Raw genomic sequence first — 19696 nt, 5'->3', positions numbered from 1 at the left:
GAAGTGCACTTTCCTTGAGACTGGGTCTGAATCATCAACAATACCCAAAAAAACTATTCATGCATCTGAAGCGCCCGTGGACATTCACTCTTTTTTTAAAAAAATCACTCCTGAGGTCTGTATGAATAAGAGACATGTTCTCTGTGACACAGGCAAACACTCACAGCAGAATCTCCTCCACGGTGAATATGTTTGTTAATGAAAACCATAATTTTGTAACAGCACTGACGACCCAAGTTTGTTGGCCGTTGCCGGTAGGTGAGTTATGTCTTTGTCCTATAGTAAACACAAAGTAGATAGTGAGAGTCAGCGTTAAAGCGTTTGTGTTTAATCAAGACGTGTGGACAAGCACAAGCAACTGAACCCCATGGGCAAACTAACAGCGTTGATGGTCAGTCCCTGCTGTCCATTACTGCTTAAATCGTCAAACAGATTTGCAGTAATGTTCTCTGAAGGTTTTGAGGCCATCGTCCTGCTGAGCTTTGCACTGACATGAACTAAAACTACGAAAGGTGCCAAGTATCAAACTTTAATTGCTTTAATAATATTAAACCCGTGAGTTCTAACTTTTATGGCCTATGAACCTTATAAAAAGAAGCTGTGTCTGGACTGGTTAAAACCTCCGTGACACAGTTCAAATGTCTGAGGTGTTAGATGTTTTATTGAAAAGAAAGAAGAGGATCAAGCCCAGTGATTCAAAAAATGTTCTAGACAAAAAGTAGAACAATCCGGGTACCACACTTATTTTTTTCTCCACAGTTTTCACTTCCATGTTGATTTTTTGAACGTTAAGTTGCCTCTTGGTTGGAAACCTGACTATATCTAACCGTACTTATGTACTGTATGTTGTAACGTTACCCCTAACTTTACTACAGCTTGCATGGCAATTAAAAATTGTTCCAACTAAAGTTCCAAGAGTGACAATAATTGTTGCTCTTAATGAGAATTTTTCACAAATCTGGCTGGAAGACAGCCACAAGTTCTCTGATTCATGTGCTTCCTAATGAGAGAGCGTGATGAGTCAGACGTGACAGCTTGCGATGCCTTCATTTTATTTACCATGAAAATAATTGTAAAATGTTTAGTCTTTTACCAACTCTGCATGCAATTATCTAAGTCTTTGATCATATCTTTGGAGAAAATCAAAATCTCCACGAGCTTCATTTCTGCTGTTTTAAATCCCAGAATTGAACAGTTTTTGCTCAGCACTGCTTCCATTTTATCATCCCCTAGTGTAAAACAACTTTGATTGACTTTGTGGTTTGGATCATGGTTGGATGCCATCTTCAAAGCACAGTGGTAGGCCTTCCAGTCAGCACAACAGGCTTTATTGACCTTTTGCAACTAGGCAGGCAACTGTTGCTAATTGTTTACCACCACATCCTGTTTCTCCACCGTTGGCTTTATTGAAGAGACTCACCTGCATGGGAATCATTTGTTATGTTTTTTCGCAGCTGCAATTCAGTCTCTAAATTGCCTTGAGGCCACGTGTGTTGGTGCAATGTTTGAAAAATTGATGCATCCAAACTCAGATCGATTCTTCTTCTTTTTTAATTTTTTTTTTTAATTTATTTTATTGCAGGACTTCCATAAATGTGTTCTGAAGTTATTATATTGTTTATTATCCATATACCTCAAATTCTACCACATATGGTAGACACACATATGTCTGGGGATGGGAACCGGGTAAAAAATAAAGCATGATAACGTGTTGGATCGTAAGGCATCCGTATGAAAATAACCACGCCTTCTAATCGACCACACCTTTCAATCCTATCAATTTCCGACAACGACTTCGACTCTTAGAGTCTTAATCAGCTCAATAAATCATCATTTAAGCAAACAGTTCACCTAGACTCGGTGACGTCAGCCTACTACAACACATCCAGGACTTTTCAGACACCTTTTTTTGGTAATCCTCTTTATCGAGAGGAGCTGTCTGATCAGCACCACACTGTGCGCTCCGTTCGTGCCAGGAATAGTTCCGTTATCACAAGCCACATTAACGGGCTTACACTCCGCTGATCGCATTTTCCACTCCTGATTTTGCTGGTCGGACATCATGTCGCTACTTTGTAAAGATAGTTATACATGATGCTTTTTGCGCAGACCCGTTTGGAGTACACTTTTACGCACTGAACTCAACATCGGGCTCGCGTTGGAGTGCTGAGAATTTAACTGTGAGGTTTTCACCTCTTTCTTGACCCAAGCCGCCGGTATGTTTTCACTCTTGTCCGGGTTGTTATGTTTTTGTGCTCTGGGATGTGGTCAGCTAACAAACAGGCTGGCGGACGATGGAAAGCGCTACATTTGCCGGGCAATACCCCTCACGGGCGATGCCAGTTGCCCTGTGACTTTGCTACCCGAGTTAAATGCCGGGGGTCAAGAAGAAGAGCTCAGAAACACGGTCATGCAGCTAAGGGAGACGATTTTACAACAGAAAGAAACGATTTCCAAACAGATTGGCACCATCAACGAGCTTACCACCAAGCTGTCTCTGTGCGCGTCAGCAACCACCGATAGAAAGTACGACAAAGGGGGAACATGGGGCAAAGACAAACAAAACACGATGGGGGACGTTCCCGGGGATCCAAATGAAACTATCGACAATCTTGGAAAAACCATGCAGGGGCTCAAGGACCGACTGGAAAACCTTGAGGTAAGAATCATTGCGCAAAGCATTGTGCCAAAGCCCGAACCTAAAAACCTGGTTTGCTTACGGATTTAAGGGGATTAAAACAAACTGTCGATTCGCACAAAAGCAGAGCGTGACTTCTGAGAATTGTTACTGAGTTTATCGTGGAGAATCAAAACAGTATGTGGGAAGAGATTATACAGCTAACTGGTTAATTTCTCGTGTGACCTGCCTTCACTTTGCTCAATAAATTGAAGAGTCTTTTGTTCCTAGTCTTACCATGACTACCACACAGTATGAAAATACTCTGTTTCAAGCCCAGCATGTGCCTCCCACATTAAAATAAATGAGTGGATTCTCCTGACAGGAGAGGAAAACTGACTGAAAGACTTTTATTTAAACTCAATCTGTAAACCTGCCAATCAGTCACACAGAAGCTCACAGCTCTCAGGGGGGCTTAGTGCACATCCTGCTTATGATAACTGGTGATGTTGATCCTTCCTTAGCAACAGCAAATGAGGGCCAACATATCTGGAGCCTCGTTCCCCAGTGAGCTCCGTGACCTGCTGCAGCAACGTCTTGGAGAACTGGAGAAACAGCTCCTGAAAAAAGTCAGCACCTTGGAGGCGGAAAAGAGCATGCTGTCCAATGCCACAGCTGCCTACAGGCTGAAAACAGAGAGCACTCTAAACGCATTGGTAGAGAGGATCAATGAGTTGGAGAAAGGTACAGCCAAGCACAAACTCACATATTTACATTACAATAGCCGTAGAGAACAAATCAAGAGGAAATGTTATTTTGAGATATAAATAGGTTTCAATGGCATACAGCACATTCAACAGATTGGATGACTACACAGTGAATAGTGCCACACGAAAGGAAAATTACAAGAGTGGAGAAAGGCTGCTGCCCTCTGCACTCAGAATAGTCAAGATGATCTTATAAATCACCAAAGGTGAAATAAGGGTGAGAAGATTAGCCTCATGGGTCACCTCTCCCTCCTTACACCACGGGTCTTTTCTGCCGATCTTATTACAGGCGGAGGAGACTTCATATCCCCAGAACAGTTTAAGCTGTCCCTGCCCCAGCGTACCAACTACTTGTATGGCCGTATCACCAAGAGCTTGCCAGAGATGTATGCTTTCACTCTCTGCATGTGGATCAAGTCCAGCGCCAGCCCTGGCATAGGCACGCCTTTTTCTTACGGTGTACCAGGGCAAGCAAATGAGATTGTGCTGATTGAATGGGGCAACAACCCAATTGAGCTTCTCATTAATGACAAGGCAAGTAATTAAATCAGATTGAAATAGTGATTTAGTAAAAATCATATTTGTACCAAAACACACGTTTCAAAATTATAATGTCTTTTTGACCCTAGGTTGCTCAGCTTCCCATGGACGTTCGCGACGGCAGGTGGCACCACATCTGCATCTCTTGGACCACGCGAGATGGTCAGTGGGAGGCTTACCAAGACGGGGAGAAGCTGGGAGCTGGTGACAACCTGGCAGCCTGGCACCCCATCAAACCTGGAGGAGTGATCATCCTGGGGCAGGAGCAGGTGAAATGATACAGTAAAATCTTTGATGAATGTCTATTTTTAGATTCATCGTCAAACAAAGAAAGTGTTGCAGCTATGTGCTCTCAACTCAACACGCTCACATTACTGCAAGAAGAAAAAAACTTGAAAATGCTGTACCAAGCACTTCGACTAATAAGACACACTATTTATGAGGTGTCTCTGCAAATTGCAGATGGAAAGAAGAAAATTACCCAGATTTAAAGCGGCACAAATGAGATCCAGGCTGATTATCAGAACAAAACAATTAACAGAAACAACAGTGAATCTATCACTGCCCACAGATGCTGAGGTCGCTAAATGAATCAATGTATTATTACCTCTGCCATGCAGGTAATAAAGCATGTTTTTATTGACGTTTGTTTGTGTCCCTTTTAATGGCTTTACACAAAACCTGCCCAGTCTATTTTCGTGACACTTCATGTTTAGGGAAGAAGCCATTAAATATTTGGTGTGCATCCAGATCTCTCTTTAAAAGGCATGAATGGCCGTTTGCTGAGGCTTGTGGTCTTTGAGTGCTGTTATTGTTAAAAAAAAATCGTATTACTGTTCAGTTCTGTAGGGAACATTTGGTATCCAAATCACTGCTAATCAAAGTTTCCATAGCAGCATTCAGAATATTTATGTGAATGAAGGGAACCTAATTTCCACTTCCATATTTATATTCTTGGTTTCTGTTAGAGTAGCTTTGCATGATTCACAGAACAAAATAACTCCTCAGTTCCTCCTCTACCTGAGACGAGCCTTTTTACTCCTCTCCCTTTATAACCAGACTCCTTTTAAGCCAGCTTTCTTCTGAATGGCTGCCCCTTGCACTCTGTACAGTAGATCGGTTGGGACTGCTATTCTCACAGCCAGAGTTGTGTGACTGAAATGACCATATTTAGTACATCCACTGTCTTTGACATCATACAGATTCAAGACTAGAAAAAACAGCATAACTCTGAGCATTTGGAGCCCTCTGAAGCCTGATCCTTTAGCTCACAGGGATTACTGGCACAAATGCTGACTGTTGTGTATATGCATCAACACTGAACCTATAATTTTCGGTCTGTTAGTTGGTAATTCAGTTTGCTACCTTGCACAATACTGAAATATCTGAGCCACTAGATGGGCACTTGAAGAGTACATACATCACCAAAGCCATAGCCAAGCTTCATAATAATAATAATAATAATGGATTGCATTTATATAGCGCTTTTCGACTTTATAGACTACACCTAACAAGGATTGCAACTGCAGTGCAGACAGATGACTGTGTCAGATGATTGCTTCAGGTCTTTGGGTCAAGCTTCTCAAAATTGTGTGAAGATGTTGTGAAAAGGTGCTTCAGCTGTAACAAGGACCAGTTTGACCAAGGTCAGGAGAAGCGTTTGTCTAAAGACTTTGCACTCTTATCTGTCTACCACAAAATTTTCTACCAGATATGACTAATAAATATTAAGTATTTTTCATATTTTCATTTTGAAATCAACAGTTTTAAAATCTGTTTCCTAAGTTTTGTTTCTCAAGCAGTTTATCTGTCAAGGGAGAGAGATTGAGTCAGAATCTGAATGTGAGGCAGAGGCTGGCTTAAATTACTGAAGGCGAGCCTTTTATTCCAAAACCACAGGAGATCACAGCAGGTGGCAAACAGGGAAGCATGATAGATGCTTTGCCAAAGTGACATAGGAAAAACAGGACTATATAAACACAGAGGGCTGAACAAAGGAACACAGCGGGAACTAAAAGAATAAAAATGAAGGCATGAACCAAAAAACAAACAACTGTAAAACTGAAAATTAAAAGAGAAGAAAAGAGTCAATAATATCACAAGAAAAAAAACTCAACCTCTGTTAAAATAATAAATTAATCAAATCAGGAATTCAACCATTCAGTGAACACATAATCAAGATTACAAATGCTCGAAGAACAATAAAAGCCAAACAAAAACCAAACATATTAACCGTGAATCTAAAGTTCAAATCAACATGAATACCCATGATGCTCTCACGTGATTGCTTATATTTGTTAGTGTTACTAAATTATGAAACATAAAGTCTTTACAAAATGACAAATTTCTTAGAAAACAGACAAAGGACTTGACCTCGTCTCCAAGAGTACTTTAAAAGACAGTACAAAAGTTTAATGAGCAGTTCATTCCCACTGACTGCCTCTTCCTCCGCACTGGAACAGGTAATTACGTTTGATGATGTTGTTGTCGATGCGGTTTAAATTCACATCCTGCTGTTTATGGCTCTTCCAGGACGTGGTGGGCGGGCGCTTTGATGCCGGACAGGCTTTCGTGGGCGAGCTGAGTCAGGTGAACATTTGGGATCGCGTTCTGAAGCCCGTCGAGATCCAGTCTATGGCCAACTGCACTTCGTACGTCCCTGGGAATGTCGTCTCCTGGCTGGCGAGCAACGTCGAAGTTTTCGGGAGGGGAGCGTTCAAGCGGCCCTTGGAGATATGCCAGGAGAGGTTGCCCAACGCTTAAAAAAACCTCTCAGCCTGTCACTTGATTTGTTAATGTTTCCATTCATTCAACTTTTTTTATTTTAAGTAGTCTGTTCATACTGTGAGGCAGCTTGTTCATTTTATTTTTTTATAGTTGGACGCTTTTCGTAGTCTGGTTTACATTTACAGCTTTGAGATTACTGAACCAATTCTGAAAAAGGACAAAAAAAGACCCCCTGAGATTACAGCTGTGACATTTTGACCGTTTGGTGTGATCCAGCGTTCAGGACCACACATCTAAGTGTGTATTGTTTCGCCCAGGTTGATCACAATCACCTCTGCTTGCGGTTTCCAGTGGCAATTAGAGCGCTTCTTAGTGACAGCAGTTTCTTCATCACGATTAGGATACTTGGCTTCAACAGCCGTAGTAACATAATCCCCGTAGGTATTGGTGCTAAGACGTCAAATGACCCCCCCCACACACACACACACACTCACTCCAAAGCTCTGAAGTAAAGAAAATCCACTCTAGTGCAGCACACTTGTAGTATGACAAGCACATTAAGGTTCAGACCGACGTTGCCATTAACATGTGAGCGAGTGTTGCTTGCTGTGTAGGAGGAAAGATTAAAAGGGTGGCTAATGTTATGCCACCTCTTTAACCAGGCACACTGAGCCAAGAGCAATCTCATCCTCACATGTTTGGCTCTTTTAAAAGAATAATAGGCCTACTAAAAAAAAAAAAACAGAAAAACCCAAAGACCATATTTCATGCGGCACTGATGGATGAAGCACATCAGCGATTGAACTAAATCTGTGTAAGACATGCTGCTGATTTCATTTTATAGCTTACGTAGTGAAAAACAAAAGTGGGATGCATATCTGTCACCAGTGCTGCTGCTCATCACTGTTCTCTCTTCCTGGATTTTTCCATCATAGGAAATGGTGAATCATTTTGAAAACATACACACGGCTTCTGTGTTGTGAAGACGAAGAGTAAAAAAATTGATTAAAACCTTATAACATGTGCTTGAATGTAAATTTGAATGTAACTTTCCATTATGTAGCGTCTTTGTCCAGAAACAAAATGTATTTTTTTAATGTGGTCTGTTTTTAGCACATTTGTAAGGCTTTCTCCACCTTGTCCTGTGGCCTTTTCATAGAAGTGCCATTAAATGTTTTCTAAGTGTTTCCAAATGTTTACCATGTACAGAAAATGTGGAAAATAAAGATAATTATTCCTGCAAAATGAATTTACAAGTGAACACGAGTACTCTCTGTGAGACTTTGTTTAAAAAAATCATATGAATCTTATATGCCAGTTTTAAAACCATCTTGTTGGTGACAACGGTTAGGTGTCACACGAGTAAGACAGACTTACTGTCTTACGGCTGTTCAGACTCTGATGGCTTCAGTCAAACAGCAACAGATGTCCCGGGTGGATTTAGCAACTCTTGTTTTCAGGTTAGGTAAGCATTTAAGAAGCTTAGGCTGGTCAAAAGAAAGCAAACCCTTAAAGGTTCAGGACATAATAAAAATAAGCTGGTTCTTAGCAGGTCTTAAAAATGTAATAGACACACAGAATCAGTGTGTAAAAACTAAGTACACCCTTCCTACTTCCACAGGAATTAAGAGGGTAAGTATCAGCCAGATGCTGCTAATCAAATCCACTTGATTAACTGATCATCAGAAAGTGTGGCCATTTCTATGAAAGCAGAAGCTTTTGCGGTTCGCTGCTCTGGAGCATTCAGGTATTTGGTAACACAATGCCAAGGAGGAAAAACATCAGCAAGGATTCTAGTAGAAACAACTATTGCTGCCCATCAATCAGGGAGGGGTTATAAGGCCAACAGATTGAAGTCCATTATCTGCCAATCTTCTCAGGACTGTGCAGTGCTCAGAGAAATTGAGCACTAGACAGTGAGTACATCAGGAAGATTGCCACAACTCACAGTGTGCTTAGTAAATACCTCAGGCAGCAGAAACCCAAGAAAGAAGAGGAGCAAGCCGAGGAACCATCATGGAAGGACAGGCCCCTGCATGATATGTATGACTGGCAGATAGAGGAATAGCAGACATCCAGAAATCCTACCAGTGGCTAGACAAAGCTGAAAGACACCAAAGAGGCAAAAATCATGGCAGCACAGGAACAACCGAGTACAAGATCCATAGAGGCTGCGGTCTACCACACCAGGCCAGACCCCAGGTGCAGGCTGTGTAAAGATGCCCCTGAGACAATCCAGCACATAACAGAAGGATGCAAGATGCTAGCAGGCAGAGTATACATGGACTTCCATAAACAAGTGGCCAGCATAGTGTACAGGAACATCTATGCAGAATATGGCCTGGAAGTTCTGAAGTCAAAATGGAAGAGGCACCCAGTGGTGGTCAAGAATGACTGAGGTAAGATCCTGTGGGACTTCCAGATACAGACGGACAATCTGGTGATGGCTAACAAACCGGACATAGTAGTGGTAGACAAGCAGAGGAAGACAGCCGTAGAGATAGATGTAGCGATACCGAATGACAGCAACATGAAAAAGAAGGAACACGAGAAAGCGGAGAAGTAACAAGAGCTCAGAGAAGAGCTCGAGAAGATGTGCAGGGTGAAGGTAACATTGGTCTAAGTGGTAATCGGAGCACTTGGTGCAGTGACCCCCAAGCTAGGGGCGTGGCTCCAGCAGATCCCAGGAACAACTTCCGAGATCTCTGTCTGGAAGAGCGCAGTCCTAGAAAAAGCTAAGATACTGTGATGGACCCTCAAGCTCCCAGGCATCTGATAGAGGACCTGAGCTTGAAGGATACACCGCCCGCAGGGACGAGAGGGGAATTTTATTTTATTTTTTGTTGCTTTCTGTTGGTTTCTTTGTATTTTACCATGCCTGCATCTGTGCATGCATCCATATCAGTTATGGCACCTTGCCAATCAAGCTTGGTCGTGTTAGTTTATAACTTAGCAATTCACTCTTTGGTCACTTTTGTCTCTAGCAGCTAAAACGTAGACCTTGAAGTTACAAAAAGATGGTGATGAAAAAAGAATCAAAGTTTGAAATTTGAAAAGAGAAAAAAAGAAGCAAAAACAAACAAAAAATAAGTCCCACATGCCATCAGTGATATGATCCATACTGTATGTACATTACATATATGTTCATATGTTTACATTGCCACATCCAAACCTCAAACGTTGGTTTCAGTAGGTATGAGTGAATATAACAGAGCTGAAATTTAATGACAGAGTTTTCTCTTAAAAAATGCGAACAGCTGCAGACTTTAACTTTTTTTAGCTCAAGGTCATCCTGATATTCATCTTAGCATCTGCATCTCCCCGCAGTGTCTTTGACAACCAGCATTCATCAAAACACTCACAATTAATAATGCTGACGTCTCTAACAGAGAACACACTATCATTAAACACCATCAAGGTAAAAAACTGAATAAAAATAACATGACTGATGCCAGAGGAGTTAGAAAAGATTCAAAGACTTTATGTAAGGTCAACTTTTACAACTCTTCCTGTTTTTCTACTGAACTTGAATCGATCCTTTCTTTCATCTCAGGCTTATGCTTCATTTTGCACTAATTAGAAACAATATTGCTTTATATTTTTTGTGTTTCTATCACAAAGTTGAATTTAAATAATTTTGATTTGTTTTAGTTATGATAAAGTTTTATTAAAAGAAGGTAATATGGCTCTGTGGAGGACTGGTCAGTCATTACCTCAGTAACTGCTGATGACACCACGTTCATATTTGTGGTATTGATTTCTCAACAACAACTGGGTAATGGCTTAATCAGTAATAAAGAGCAAACAAACAAACCTGCATTCTGGTTTTACACAGGACTCAAACCCTACCCTACCTTTCCAGGTGAAGGTCTTTTGTTGCCTAACCATGCCGTATCACTACTTTGCTTTTTAAACAAGTTTTTGCTATGCTCATCTGGCCTGAAAGACCTGTGATTGTCTCAAGCCTCATGAGCTAAGCCTAAAAACAAAGCCAGAGGAGGCGAATGAGTCTAGAGCCATATGAAAAACAAAGTACACCCTCTTTTTATTTTAAAATATTGCACATTAGTACACACTCAAAAATAATCTGTCAGGGTTCGGGTCCGTGACCCAGTGTCTTGAGTTTATTTTTGATTTTCTTACGTTATTGTAAAAATGCTTGTTCTTGTGCTATTATTTAGTCTTCTCCTCTTTGTTTAACGTTTAGTTATGCCCATGCTTCCATCTCCCTGTGCTTCATGTCTACCCAGTCTGTCGTGTTTCTTGTCTGTGTGTTTCATGTTGTCAAGCTTGTGTTATTACGTCTTCGTCTCTCCATGCTTCCTGTTTTATTTTGAAAGGCCCGGTGTTTCCATGTTTAGTGTGTTAGGGTTTTACTTTTCCCTGTGGCGTCATGATCATTTGTGTCAGCTGTGTCTCCCCAGGTGTTTCCACTTCCCTCATTACCCTTCTGTCCTCTGTCGTCCTCTGTTCAGCGTTGGGTCATCTGTCTGTCTTGCTACGTGTTTCTATGAGTCTCGGCTTTTCTCTCAAGCTCCTGTTCCCATTCACGCCCTGATTATCTCACGTTAGAGTTTTGCATGGTCCAGTTCAGGCCATGTTCATGTCACAGTTTTCATGTTTTAGTTTTTCTCAGTTTAGGTTTCCAGGTTAGTTTTTCTCCAGTTTGCCTTGCCTTGTTTTGACATCATAGCAATCAAACGGCTTGCTTTTTGTTACACTTCGTTTGTCTCCCGTGTCTGCATTTTGGTCCACACTTCAAACACACCGGCCTGCTCGGCTGTGACAAATCTGGTCCATACCAGGTTCTACAACTGCTTAAAGACAGATGAATAAGATGTGACATATTATATTAGGTATTTATTTATTTAATAAAATAGCACTGTGTGTGTTAAACTAAGTACACCTCACCACATGGTTCACTGGTACAAGCTAATGAAGTAATGGTTTTCTGTATGACTTTATCTCACATTGTTATGAAGTTTGGCCCATTTTTCTTTGCAGCAGTTCTTCACTTGTCCAGTTTTCTCATTTTAAAAATCGAAGTAAAGCAAACAAGTGGAAGACAAAGGAACAAGTAAACTATCAAGAACTAAATGTCATGTCCTTAAAAATATGACAAAAATTGAGCAAAGACCTAAAAGAGGACCCAGAGATACATTTGGAAGGCTGTAAAGAAGTCATTCATACAGAAAGGAAACAGATCAAATTGTCATTGATATATATGCAGGACGTCAGAGAGCTGTACAACAGTGAGTGTCTACAGCCATCTGTATGATGGGTTGGAAGCACAGAGTCCAGAGCCCGGACCTCAACATTATTGAAGCAGCCTGGGATCATCTTGACAGAACTGAACAAAAGGCAGCCAACAGCTAAAGAAGGGCTTTGAATGTCCTTCAAGAAACTTAGAGAATGATTCTTGAAGACCCACTCAAGAGTACTGAAAAATGTGTTTTTGTGTAGAGTTAGCATGTTCTCCCCGTGTTTACATGGTTACTGTCATGATCCTGAGTCTGTGGACTCAGTGGTTTTGGTTATTATCTTATGTTTTAGGTTCATTCTTGTTAGGAATTTCTTGTTCTCAGGTTTAGTTTCTGTTTTGTATTTCGAGCTTCTTTTGTTCTGTCTCTCTGCCTGCCTGGTCCCACGTCTTTGTGTTCCCTCCCTGTTGCCATGTCTTGTGTTAATCTCGTGTCTGTGCATACCTGTTGTATTTCCTGATTCATTTTGAAGGTCCTTGTCTTATGTCAGTGTGTTCAGTTTACATTTCCCCTGTCTCGTCAGCCTGTCACCTCCTGTATCCCATTCCCTGATTGCCCCTGTGAGTATATAAGCCCAGTGTTTTCTCCTGCTTGTTGCTGCTCCGTCTGTGTTGTCTCCTCGAGACTCCCGGTGTTTCTGCCGTATGATAGTTTCAGGTCAGTTTTGTTAGTTCTCTCAGTTTAGGTTTATCTGTATGCCCTTCTCTGTTCCTCCTGTATTGTGTTCACCTCACAAAATAAAGCTCAATCTCTGGATCTACATCAGTGCCTGGATTTGGGTCCTTACCTCACCTCCACGCGGCCTGCCTCACCAGCCGTGACAGTTTCTCTCTAGCTTTCTCCCACAGTACAAAGACTCATGGCATTAGGTTAATTGGTGATTCTCAATTGACCATAGGTGTGACCGTGAGTGATGTGTTTTGTGTTAGCACTGCAGCAGCTGACAGATTAGCAACCTGTCCAGGGTGTTGCCTGCTTATTGTCCTAAGACAGCTGTGATAGAAACTCTTGGTTAGATGAAAGAAAATGGATGAACAGGTTGATTTCCTGTCCAGTGACACCAAAAACATGTAACCTACCACAACCTTATTGAAATTCAGTTCATGTCCATGACATGACCCAAACATGAATGTAACATTCATTCATAGTACATTGAATTGTATCAGTATAACGGATACAAACACAAGGTTTATAAAAGATAAAGAGCTTCACATGTACTTTCTGTAAAGTTCTAAGTAGACGTTGTTCAGATAAATATGCTAATTTGAATTGTGAACCTGAGCATCAGGCATAATAGCACAGAGTCAAGTATTAGCTCTCTGCAAAAAAAGATCTTGTGCAGCTGTGCCTCAGCGTTTAGGACTGCAAGATGAAGGTCAAAACAAATATTTAATTGTTTTTCTGGAAAGTAACACAGACGCAAGACCTAGATTCATACATCAATTAAAAACATGGAATAAATGAGTGGTCCAATCCATTCACAGCATGATCATTAACACTCATTGTTTAAACATGACCTGCGCTTGAGCTGTTAATTTTTTATGAGTTTATTTGAATGTCAGCCTGAGTTCTGTGACTCATCAGTTGATCGCCATCATTATTTTATGACAAACGCAGTGTTTGACCTATTAGCCTACTGAACATTGGCGGTGAAACCACCAATTAACCCAGCTTAGAGGATAGTTCTAAATACATACAGGCACTTTATTTCTTCTTCTTTTTTCAAAATGCCATATCAAGCTACTTGATCGTGCACATATTAGCAAAATATATCTATAATCACGCATGCAAGATATGCAGGGTCACGGTTATTAGTAGTTTTAGATTTTTCTTTGCCAAATACATGTGTATGCAGCCACAATAAGAGGGCAGAAAGAGAAGCAGTGTGCTGGTTAAGAGCGGCCTTGAGTCCCATATTGCAACAGGAGTGGCTCTTTCTCTGCTTTCTCAATGTTGGAGAGCTTTAAAAGAATTAAGCTTTGACCATCAGATTCTTGTTTCTTCAGAAATACAGCATTACTGGAAGCAGCAATCTGCAAAATGACATTTACCAGAAAAACATCAGCCAGCTTCAAAGTTGCTTTTAGATAAAAATGCAGTGTCACAGTTAAGTAGGTTCAAATATCTGAGCTTATGTGGTTTATAGTTTGTTGTTGTTCAAGTGTGATTCATTTCTGGAAATAGGCAGCCTCCTTGTGGTCATACACAGCAATTAACTGCAATCACTGGCACTCATTGAGCTACTGAAAACTAGGATAACAGGCTATTTGCTTAAACTCTAACCAGTGGGATACACAGTATTGATGAAGTACACAATTTTATAATCATTTACTAATATGGCCCTTAAGGTTTTTGAAGGTTTTGCATTGTGCCTTTATCTTGTTAATATGTGGTTAATGAACCACAAACATGTGTACCTTAAGTTTGCTGTGAAGATGAGGGTGACAGGCGGTGACTGCGATGAAGGAGAACGTCGCCACAAGAATGGCAGCACATGACAGGATGAAGAAAATTTGAGCACCATCTATAATTAAGGAAGAAAGAAGCAGACAGATTGTGGGTCTGTTGTTAACGATGCAGTAAAAACAATTATAAGCAATTGAAACAATTATATCTCATATACTTATTCTGTGAGTCTCTACTCTCCATGCTACACACTGTAGCTAGAATGCTGTGTTGGCTCTTTATTGTAAATAAATATGGTGGTTTTAGCAAGCATACAATTTTCTTACTGGCTTATGACCCTGTTTGGTATAATGATAGAAGAAAGTGAGGCACTCTGTTGTGTGTTAAGTAGCACAACACACTCTAAAACTGAGTCTAAGTTCCAAATTTGTCCCAGAAAATCTGTGTTTCTAAGTAGGAAGCGGACACTAATTTTGGCTCAATAGAAACTTTAGTAAAATCACAACAACGAATCGATTGAGGACAGCAGACATGTTCGGAGCAGCCTACTCTGATACGCTTGGATTCCTCCATTTTCACTCTTTCATCTGTCTGTGGAACTAACACAGCTAAACAGCACATGAAACACCTCATGACACAGCACAGCTGACCTTTGTTTCAAAATATTTTGCTGTGTTTATTTAGATTTATTGTGATTGAGTCAAACTTTATTTAAAGCAGAAGGAACACGATGGCTAATACAAAAATAGTTCATATTTAGAGCCAAGAGAACTTTGGAAATGGCCTTAAACTTGCTAATTCATTTTACAACTCCAGTTTCAAAAAAGTTGCTGGTCTAGTTTTGATGTCCCCTTTTTTTCCAGGTTGGCCCTTCAGGTTTACCTATAGCAGCAGTCAGTTGGCTTCCTGTTCGGTGCATTTAGAAGTCATTAAGCAGAATCCATTCTCAGCACTCAAAACTGAATATGCTGCTGAATCGTGAGCTCCTCTGTGTCATTTATGATCAAGTAGCTTGGTTCCGCTAACTTTCCCAATAAATTCATCTCCCGACTCCTCGGTACTCTGTAGTACTAATGAAGCTATTAGGAAGATGCAGTCTTATGTTGATGAATGGGGCCAGCTTTCCAAAGTTTTCCAGCTTTCTTAACTTTTATTTCTGTTCTTTCTTTATTCTTTTGTATTTTTCAGCTGTGCTTTGGTTAAGCTTTGATTAGGTTCTGGTTTTGGTTAGGGTGTGAAAAGTTTACTGCTCGAGTTAAAAAACAATGATTAAATGCAGCAGAGCAAGTCTGGCAGGGAGCACTGAACGTACACTTTTCCCGTGTGAGTTTCAGCTGTGTTTTCTGATATCATGACAGTGCATTTTTTGACGTTATCCAACACATTTTGTAACAAGGTTTCCTCTAAACGATCCTCTGCCCTAAAAGCATTTCGCTGCCACATCAGTTTATGTCTTTTCTTTCTCTTCTTCCCTATGTCCTCTGCTGTCACAGAAAGCAACATGCCTGCAGGTATTTCTGCTGGTGGGTGGGTGGATACTCACTGTTTCTCCTGGCGTAGAGGCTGAAGGAGGTCTGCAGCTTACTGATTTCGTTCCGGACACTGATGTCCAGACAGTGGTAGCCAGCAGAGGCGAAGGTGAGGTTCAGTTTCAACATGTTGTCATACAGCATGGTCAGCGTGCAGCCCTCCGTCACATCCGGCATGCAGTTGGGGAGAAAACGCCAGCAAACCCATAAGGGAGGACTACACACACAAACACAGGGTTGAGGAGCTTTTCTTCATAATACAATGACAAAATTAATATTAAATATTAATATTAAAGCTGAATGGAAAAGAAAGGGCACTATTCAGGCTCATGCTATTTTAAACTTGCATTGATCTAATATATAGCAATGTTTCTGGTAAATGCAGCTCACCTTCCATCAACATGAAAAATCAGACTGGCGTCCTGTGACACCTCATATTCTGATGGCCCATTCAGCTCGATGTTCTTGATGGCATCTACAAATAAGTTTTAGCTATTAGTCATTTTGTTCTTTAGTGGGAAAACTTTACAGAAGTGTCCTAGTTTCCCCACACAAAGACCACAAAATCAAGATGATAGCATTTTGGAAAATTTTCCCTACATAAATCACATTAATTCAACTTAATTTTACTCTATCTACGCCCCTTCTGCACCATGAACTCCCTCCCTCAAGTTTAAGAAGTACTACTTTGAAACCACCTTAACTTAGAATTGCTACCAAATCTGCTTTCTTATGAATCCTGATAGTTACATCAGGTCATCGCGTCACAGTTCAAATTAAATTTTCCAGGAATGTTCAGCCTACAGCAGACTGCTTTTTCCTATTGAAAATGACTGAAAATAATTTATACAGGAATATATTAATGCATATATGAATTCAAAGCCACAAACCAAGCACTTGAACCTCTGTGGAGTAGACTTCAGTCACCGGAGGTGAATATTTGGTCACATTTGCTCCCACTTTCAACCGCATTGTGTAGTTTCCTGATTCTGGGTAATAATAGCGGACAACCGGCTCAGTGCCGTTAATCACTTGTCTGTATCAAAGATCAAAAAAGAATATGAGACAAAGACAATCATCTCTAACATTTTTTTTTTAAATCTATATTTAAAAGTGTGAGAAATCATACCCGTTCCCTAAGTCCCAAGTGTAGGTGAACTTTGCTGAGCTGAAATTCTTTTGGGGATAAAAGAGTTCAAACATAGTCTCTGTGGGAACATATGACGCCAGTTCACCTCTGTCTCTCACGTAGGTGGCATTTCCCTCCATTTGATAGAAAACAAGCTTCCCTTCAATATTTTCTAGTCAAAAGAGAAGCTGTATTTAGTTGCGGAGTCAAGAAGAATGAACAGTAAAAGAGAGACAGATAGAAAATGGATGACATACTCAAATCTATCAGAGACTCTGTAGTCTCTGTTCCACCCAGGAGAACCAGTATGGGAAGCATCAACATCCACACGATGTGTTTTCTGGAAGCACGCGTATGAAAGTTTGAAAACGTGTCAGTTAATGATGTTAATGTGGTGGATGTTCGACTTACCCGTCCATATCTGCTCGTCCTCTCACAGTATGAAGTTAGTTCTGAAAACAGGAGTCGAGTGACATCGGGGAGAAAGGATGGAAAGCTGTTACTTCTGGTCAGTGAGATTCAGAGATAAGAGCCGTAAAGGCTTGAAATCATAACCATGCGTTTCAATCACATGGATGATGAGCAACAATCGGCTTTTGAGTAGGTGGTTTCGGCCTGGGTCACATTACTGTCAGTTACATGGGACAACTTCTTAAATGTGGTGGGTTTATCTCTGTGTTTATCGGATCTGGAAATTATCATCAGCTCAACAAGAATTGCACAACTACTGACTTGTTACTGGGACAGTACTTAAATTGAGTTAACCCTAAAGAAGACTGAAGCATGAAATAATTGCCTGAAAATTTTCATTTTTATTTTTTTAAACTTTAGTGTTTATCAAACCTTCTGACATTTTTTTTAAAGAGAGAAGTTAATTTGTATCACTTTTGCTTCATTTGGCCTTTTTTTGCAATTGTAAGAGGGTTACAAAAACAAATCACAAAGACGTACGAGATATACGTATGAGATATGACACACTGGATGTTACAGGGCTATGTTTACTGTTAATTTTATTTTTTTCTTTATTTCTTTGTTTTTTTTAATCTCTCTTACATGCAATGTAGGATGCAATGTAAAGCATGGAATCTGGTCAAATGACATACTTGGTTATTTTCCTAAATGATTAAATATTCAAATGCATAAACCTTTCATTTAACTTTTTTATGAGGGTAAAACATCAGTTATTTAGTGTAATTTAACTAACTTATAGATAAAATCCTAAAGGTCTTGCGTCACTTAGAGTTTAATTTTTCCCTCTTTATTTTGCACACTCTGTCACCAGTAGCAGTCAGGCTGTTAAGGTTGCAATAACATGTAAAAAATGTATAAAAAATAATTTAACTTTTCATTTGTCCATTTTTTTTTCATACACTTGTGTTTTAAATATGCGGTTACAGAAAAAAAAATCACTAATGTGTAGCAAGATGACATGCTGCTGAGACCTATTGTTCTGAAAACTACTACAAAGGTGGGTTTGAGTTCATCTGCAGGTGTAGTGCTGCATGTCTCTGGACAAATTTTACCATGACAAAAGATACAGTTACGCAACTTTACAAGTTCATTGCTGATATCTAAATGAAGGCTAGTTTCAATGATGGGTGTGGTTTGCAACTCACTGGCATTGAGATTGCTGTGATTACGTCACAGAAGGTTCAGATAGTTTTAAAGCTTGTTAGTGTGGTGGGATATCTTAGACCATTTTTAAGCACTGAGAAAGCAGCAGGCTCAGTGTAAATCAGCATAAATTGTACCTGCTTTGAACTTAACTGCACATAAAGTGAATACTCAACTGGAGTGTGACAGTTGCATTCACCTCTTAGTATTCATGTTTCTAACTTCCGTGCATCCATCCTCTTCCACTAATTCAATTCAGGGTCATGGGGGAGTAAACATGTCAACAGCACATGCATGTACATACATAGATACATAACGCAAGAGAATGGTGCAAATTGCATTGTTAAATAATATGTACATTACCTGAAGGTTTACAAGCTGATCCTGAACATTGATATAGTATGTGTCAAAATATGGCAGTGTATTTTTAACTGTAAATCAGTCCGGATTTACCACTACTAGGCTTGTGATTCATTATATTTTTCAGAGTCTAATAAAGTCCTAGTGATTTGTACTACTGCTTTGAATGGATAGGTCTTCCTAATTACTCATTAAAATCCCAAACATATAGCCAATCGTTTAAGAACTCATAGGTTGATGGGATATTGATGATGAATCACAATTATATAGCCCACATAACATAAAAAAATATACCCACTGACCTTTCATGTACAAAGATAATATTCTGATGCATTTCACCTGTTGAGAGCTACTGATGGTGTATTCAGCATTAGAGGTTAAAAATCGCGACTAACTAAAGTTTAAAGAGAAGACTAGTTTGAGTTGAGAAATAATACGAGTTCTCGTTAAAGTACAGATTTCCAGTAAACCTACGATTTATTCATGGTCCAAAACTTCCTTCGTCACTGTGACGGTACTAATTATTGTACAGCAGCGCCCTCTCCAGGCCAAAAGCAATATTATATCTAAAACCCACTGACAAAATACGTCACATTTCTGTGGTGTTTTTCGCTAACAGTCCTGAGAATCAACAGCCCACAGCTTTCTAACTCACTAGCTGAGAACTTTGACCTGTGTAACACCTCTTGTGACGTCACCCTCCTCCACCACCACCACCACCCTTCCGCGCTGCCCCCCCCTCTTCG

At 40.2% G+C, this 19696-nt stretch overlaps 2 protein-coding genes and 1 pseudogene across 2 annotated transcripts; 2 read left to right on the top strand and 1 right to left on the bottom strand.

Annotated features, from left to right (window-relative positions):
* Positions 1–1683: 1683 nt before the first annotated feature.
* On the top strand, positions 1684–7372 carry nptx2b (neuronal pentraxin IIb). Its single transcript, XM_085170142.1, has 5 exons — positions 1684–2659; positions 3142–3361; positions 3674–3918; positions 4014–4193; positions 6457–7372. Exons 1-5 carry the CDS (start codon positions 2219–2221, stop codon positions 6685–6687), a joined length of 1317 nt encoding a protein of 438 aa, XP_085026268.1. The 5' UTR covers positions 1684–2218; the 3' UTR covers positions 6688–7372.
* A 735-nt stretch (positions 7373–8107) lies between these two features.
* On the top strand, positions 8108–9427 carry LOC146513004 (uncharacterized; annotated as a pseudogene).
* Positions 9428–11724: 2297 nt separating this feature from the next.
* Positions 11725–19694, bottom strand: tmem130 (transmembrane protein 130). The gene is made up of 9 exons (XM_085170441.1): positions 19253–19694; positions 17388–17428; positions 17234–17316; positions 16977–17148; positions 16738–16883; positions 16238–16322; positions 15862–16064; positions 14330–14436; positions 11725–13945 (listed from the first exon to the last, which is right to left on the bottom strand). Exons 2-9 carry the CDS (start codon positions 17393–17395, stop codon positions 13805–13807), a joined length of 945 nt encoding a protein of 314 aa, XP_085026567.1. The 5' UTR covers positions 17396–17428; positions 19253–19694; the 3' UTR covers positions 11725–13804.
* Between the last annotated feature and the right edge of the window lie 2 nt (positions 19695–19696).

This window comes from Neolamprologus multifasciatus, chromosome 8, assembly GCF_963576455.1.
Source record: "Neolamprologus multifasciatus chromosome 8, fNeoMul1.2, whole genome shotgun sequence".
Lineage (NCBI taxonomy): Eukaryota > Metazoa > Chordata > Actinopteri > Cichliformes > Cichlidae > Neolamprologus > Neolamprologus multifasciatus.
This window is presented reverse-complemented; position numbering and strand designations above follow the sequence as displayed.

What these genes read in the sequence shown, in the direction of transcription:
- nptx2b (XM_085170142.1), top strand. Translation starts at nt 2,219, where the DNA reads ATGTTTTCACTCTTGTCCGGGTTGTTATGTTTTTGTGCTCTGGGATGT. An exon ending in GATCAATGAGTTGGAGAAAG is followed by an intron (nt 3,362 to 3,673) that starts GTACAGCCAAGC and finishes ATCTTATTACAG; the next exon opens with GCGGAGGAGACTTCATATCC. An exon ending in TCATCCTGGGGCAGGAGCAG is followed by an intron (nt 4,194 to 6,456) that starts GTGAAATGATAC and finishes TGGCTCTTCCAG; the next exon opens with GACGTGGTGGGCGGGCGCTT.
- tmem130 (XM_085170441.1), bottom strand. An exon ending in ACTTGGGACTTAGGGAACGG is followed by an intron (nt 16,884 to 16,976) that starts GTATGATTTCTC and finishes TCTTTGATACAG; the next exon opens with ACAAGTGATTAACGGCACTG. An exon ending in CCTCTACGCCAGGAGAAACA is followed by an intron (nt 14,437 to 15,861) that starts GTGAGTATCCAC and finishes CCTTAATTATAG; the next exon opens with ATGGTGCTCAAATTTTCTTC.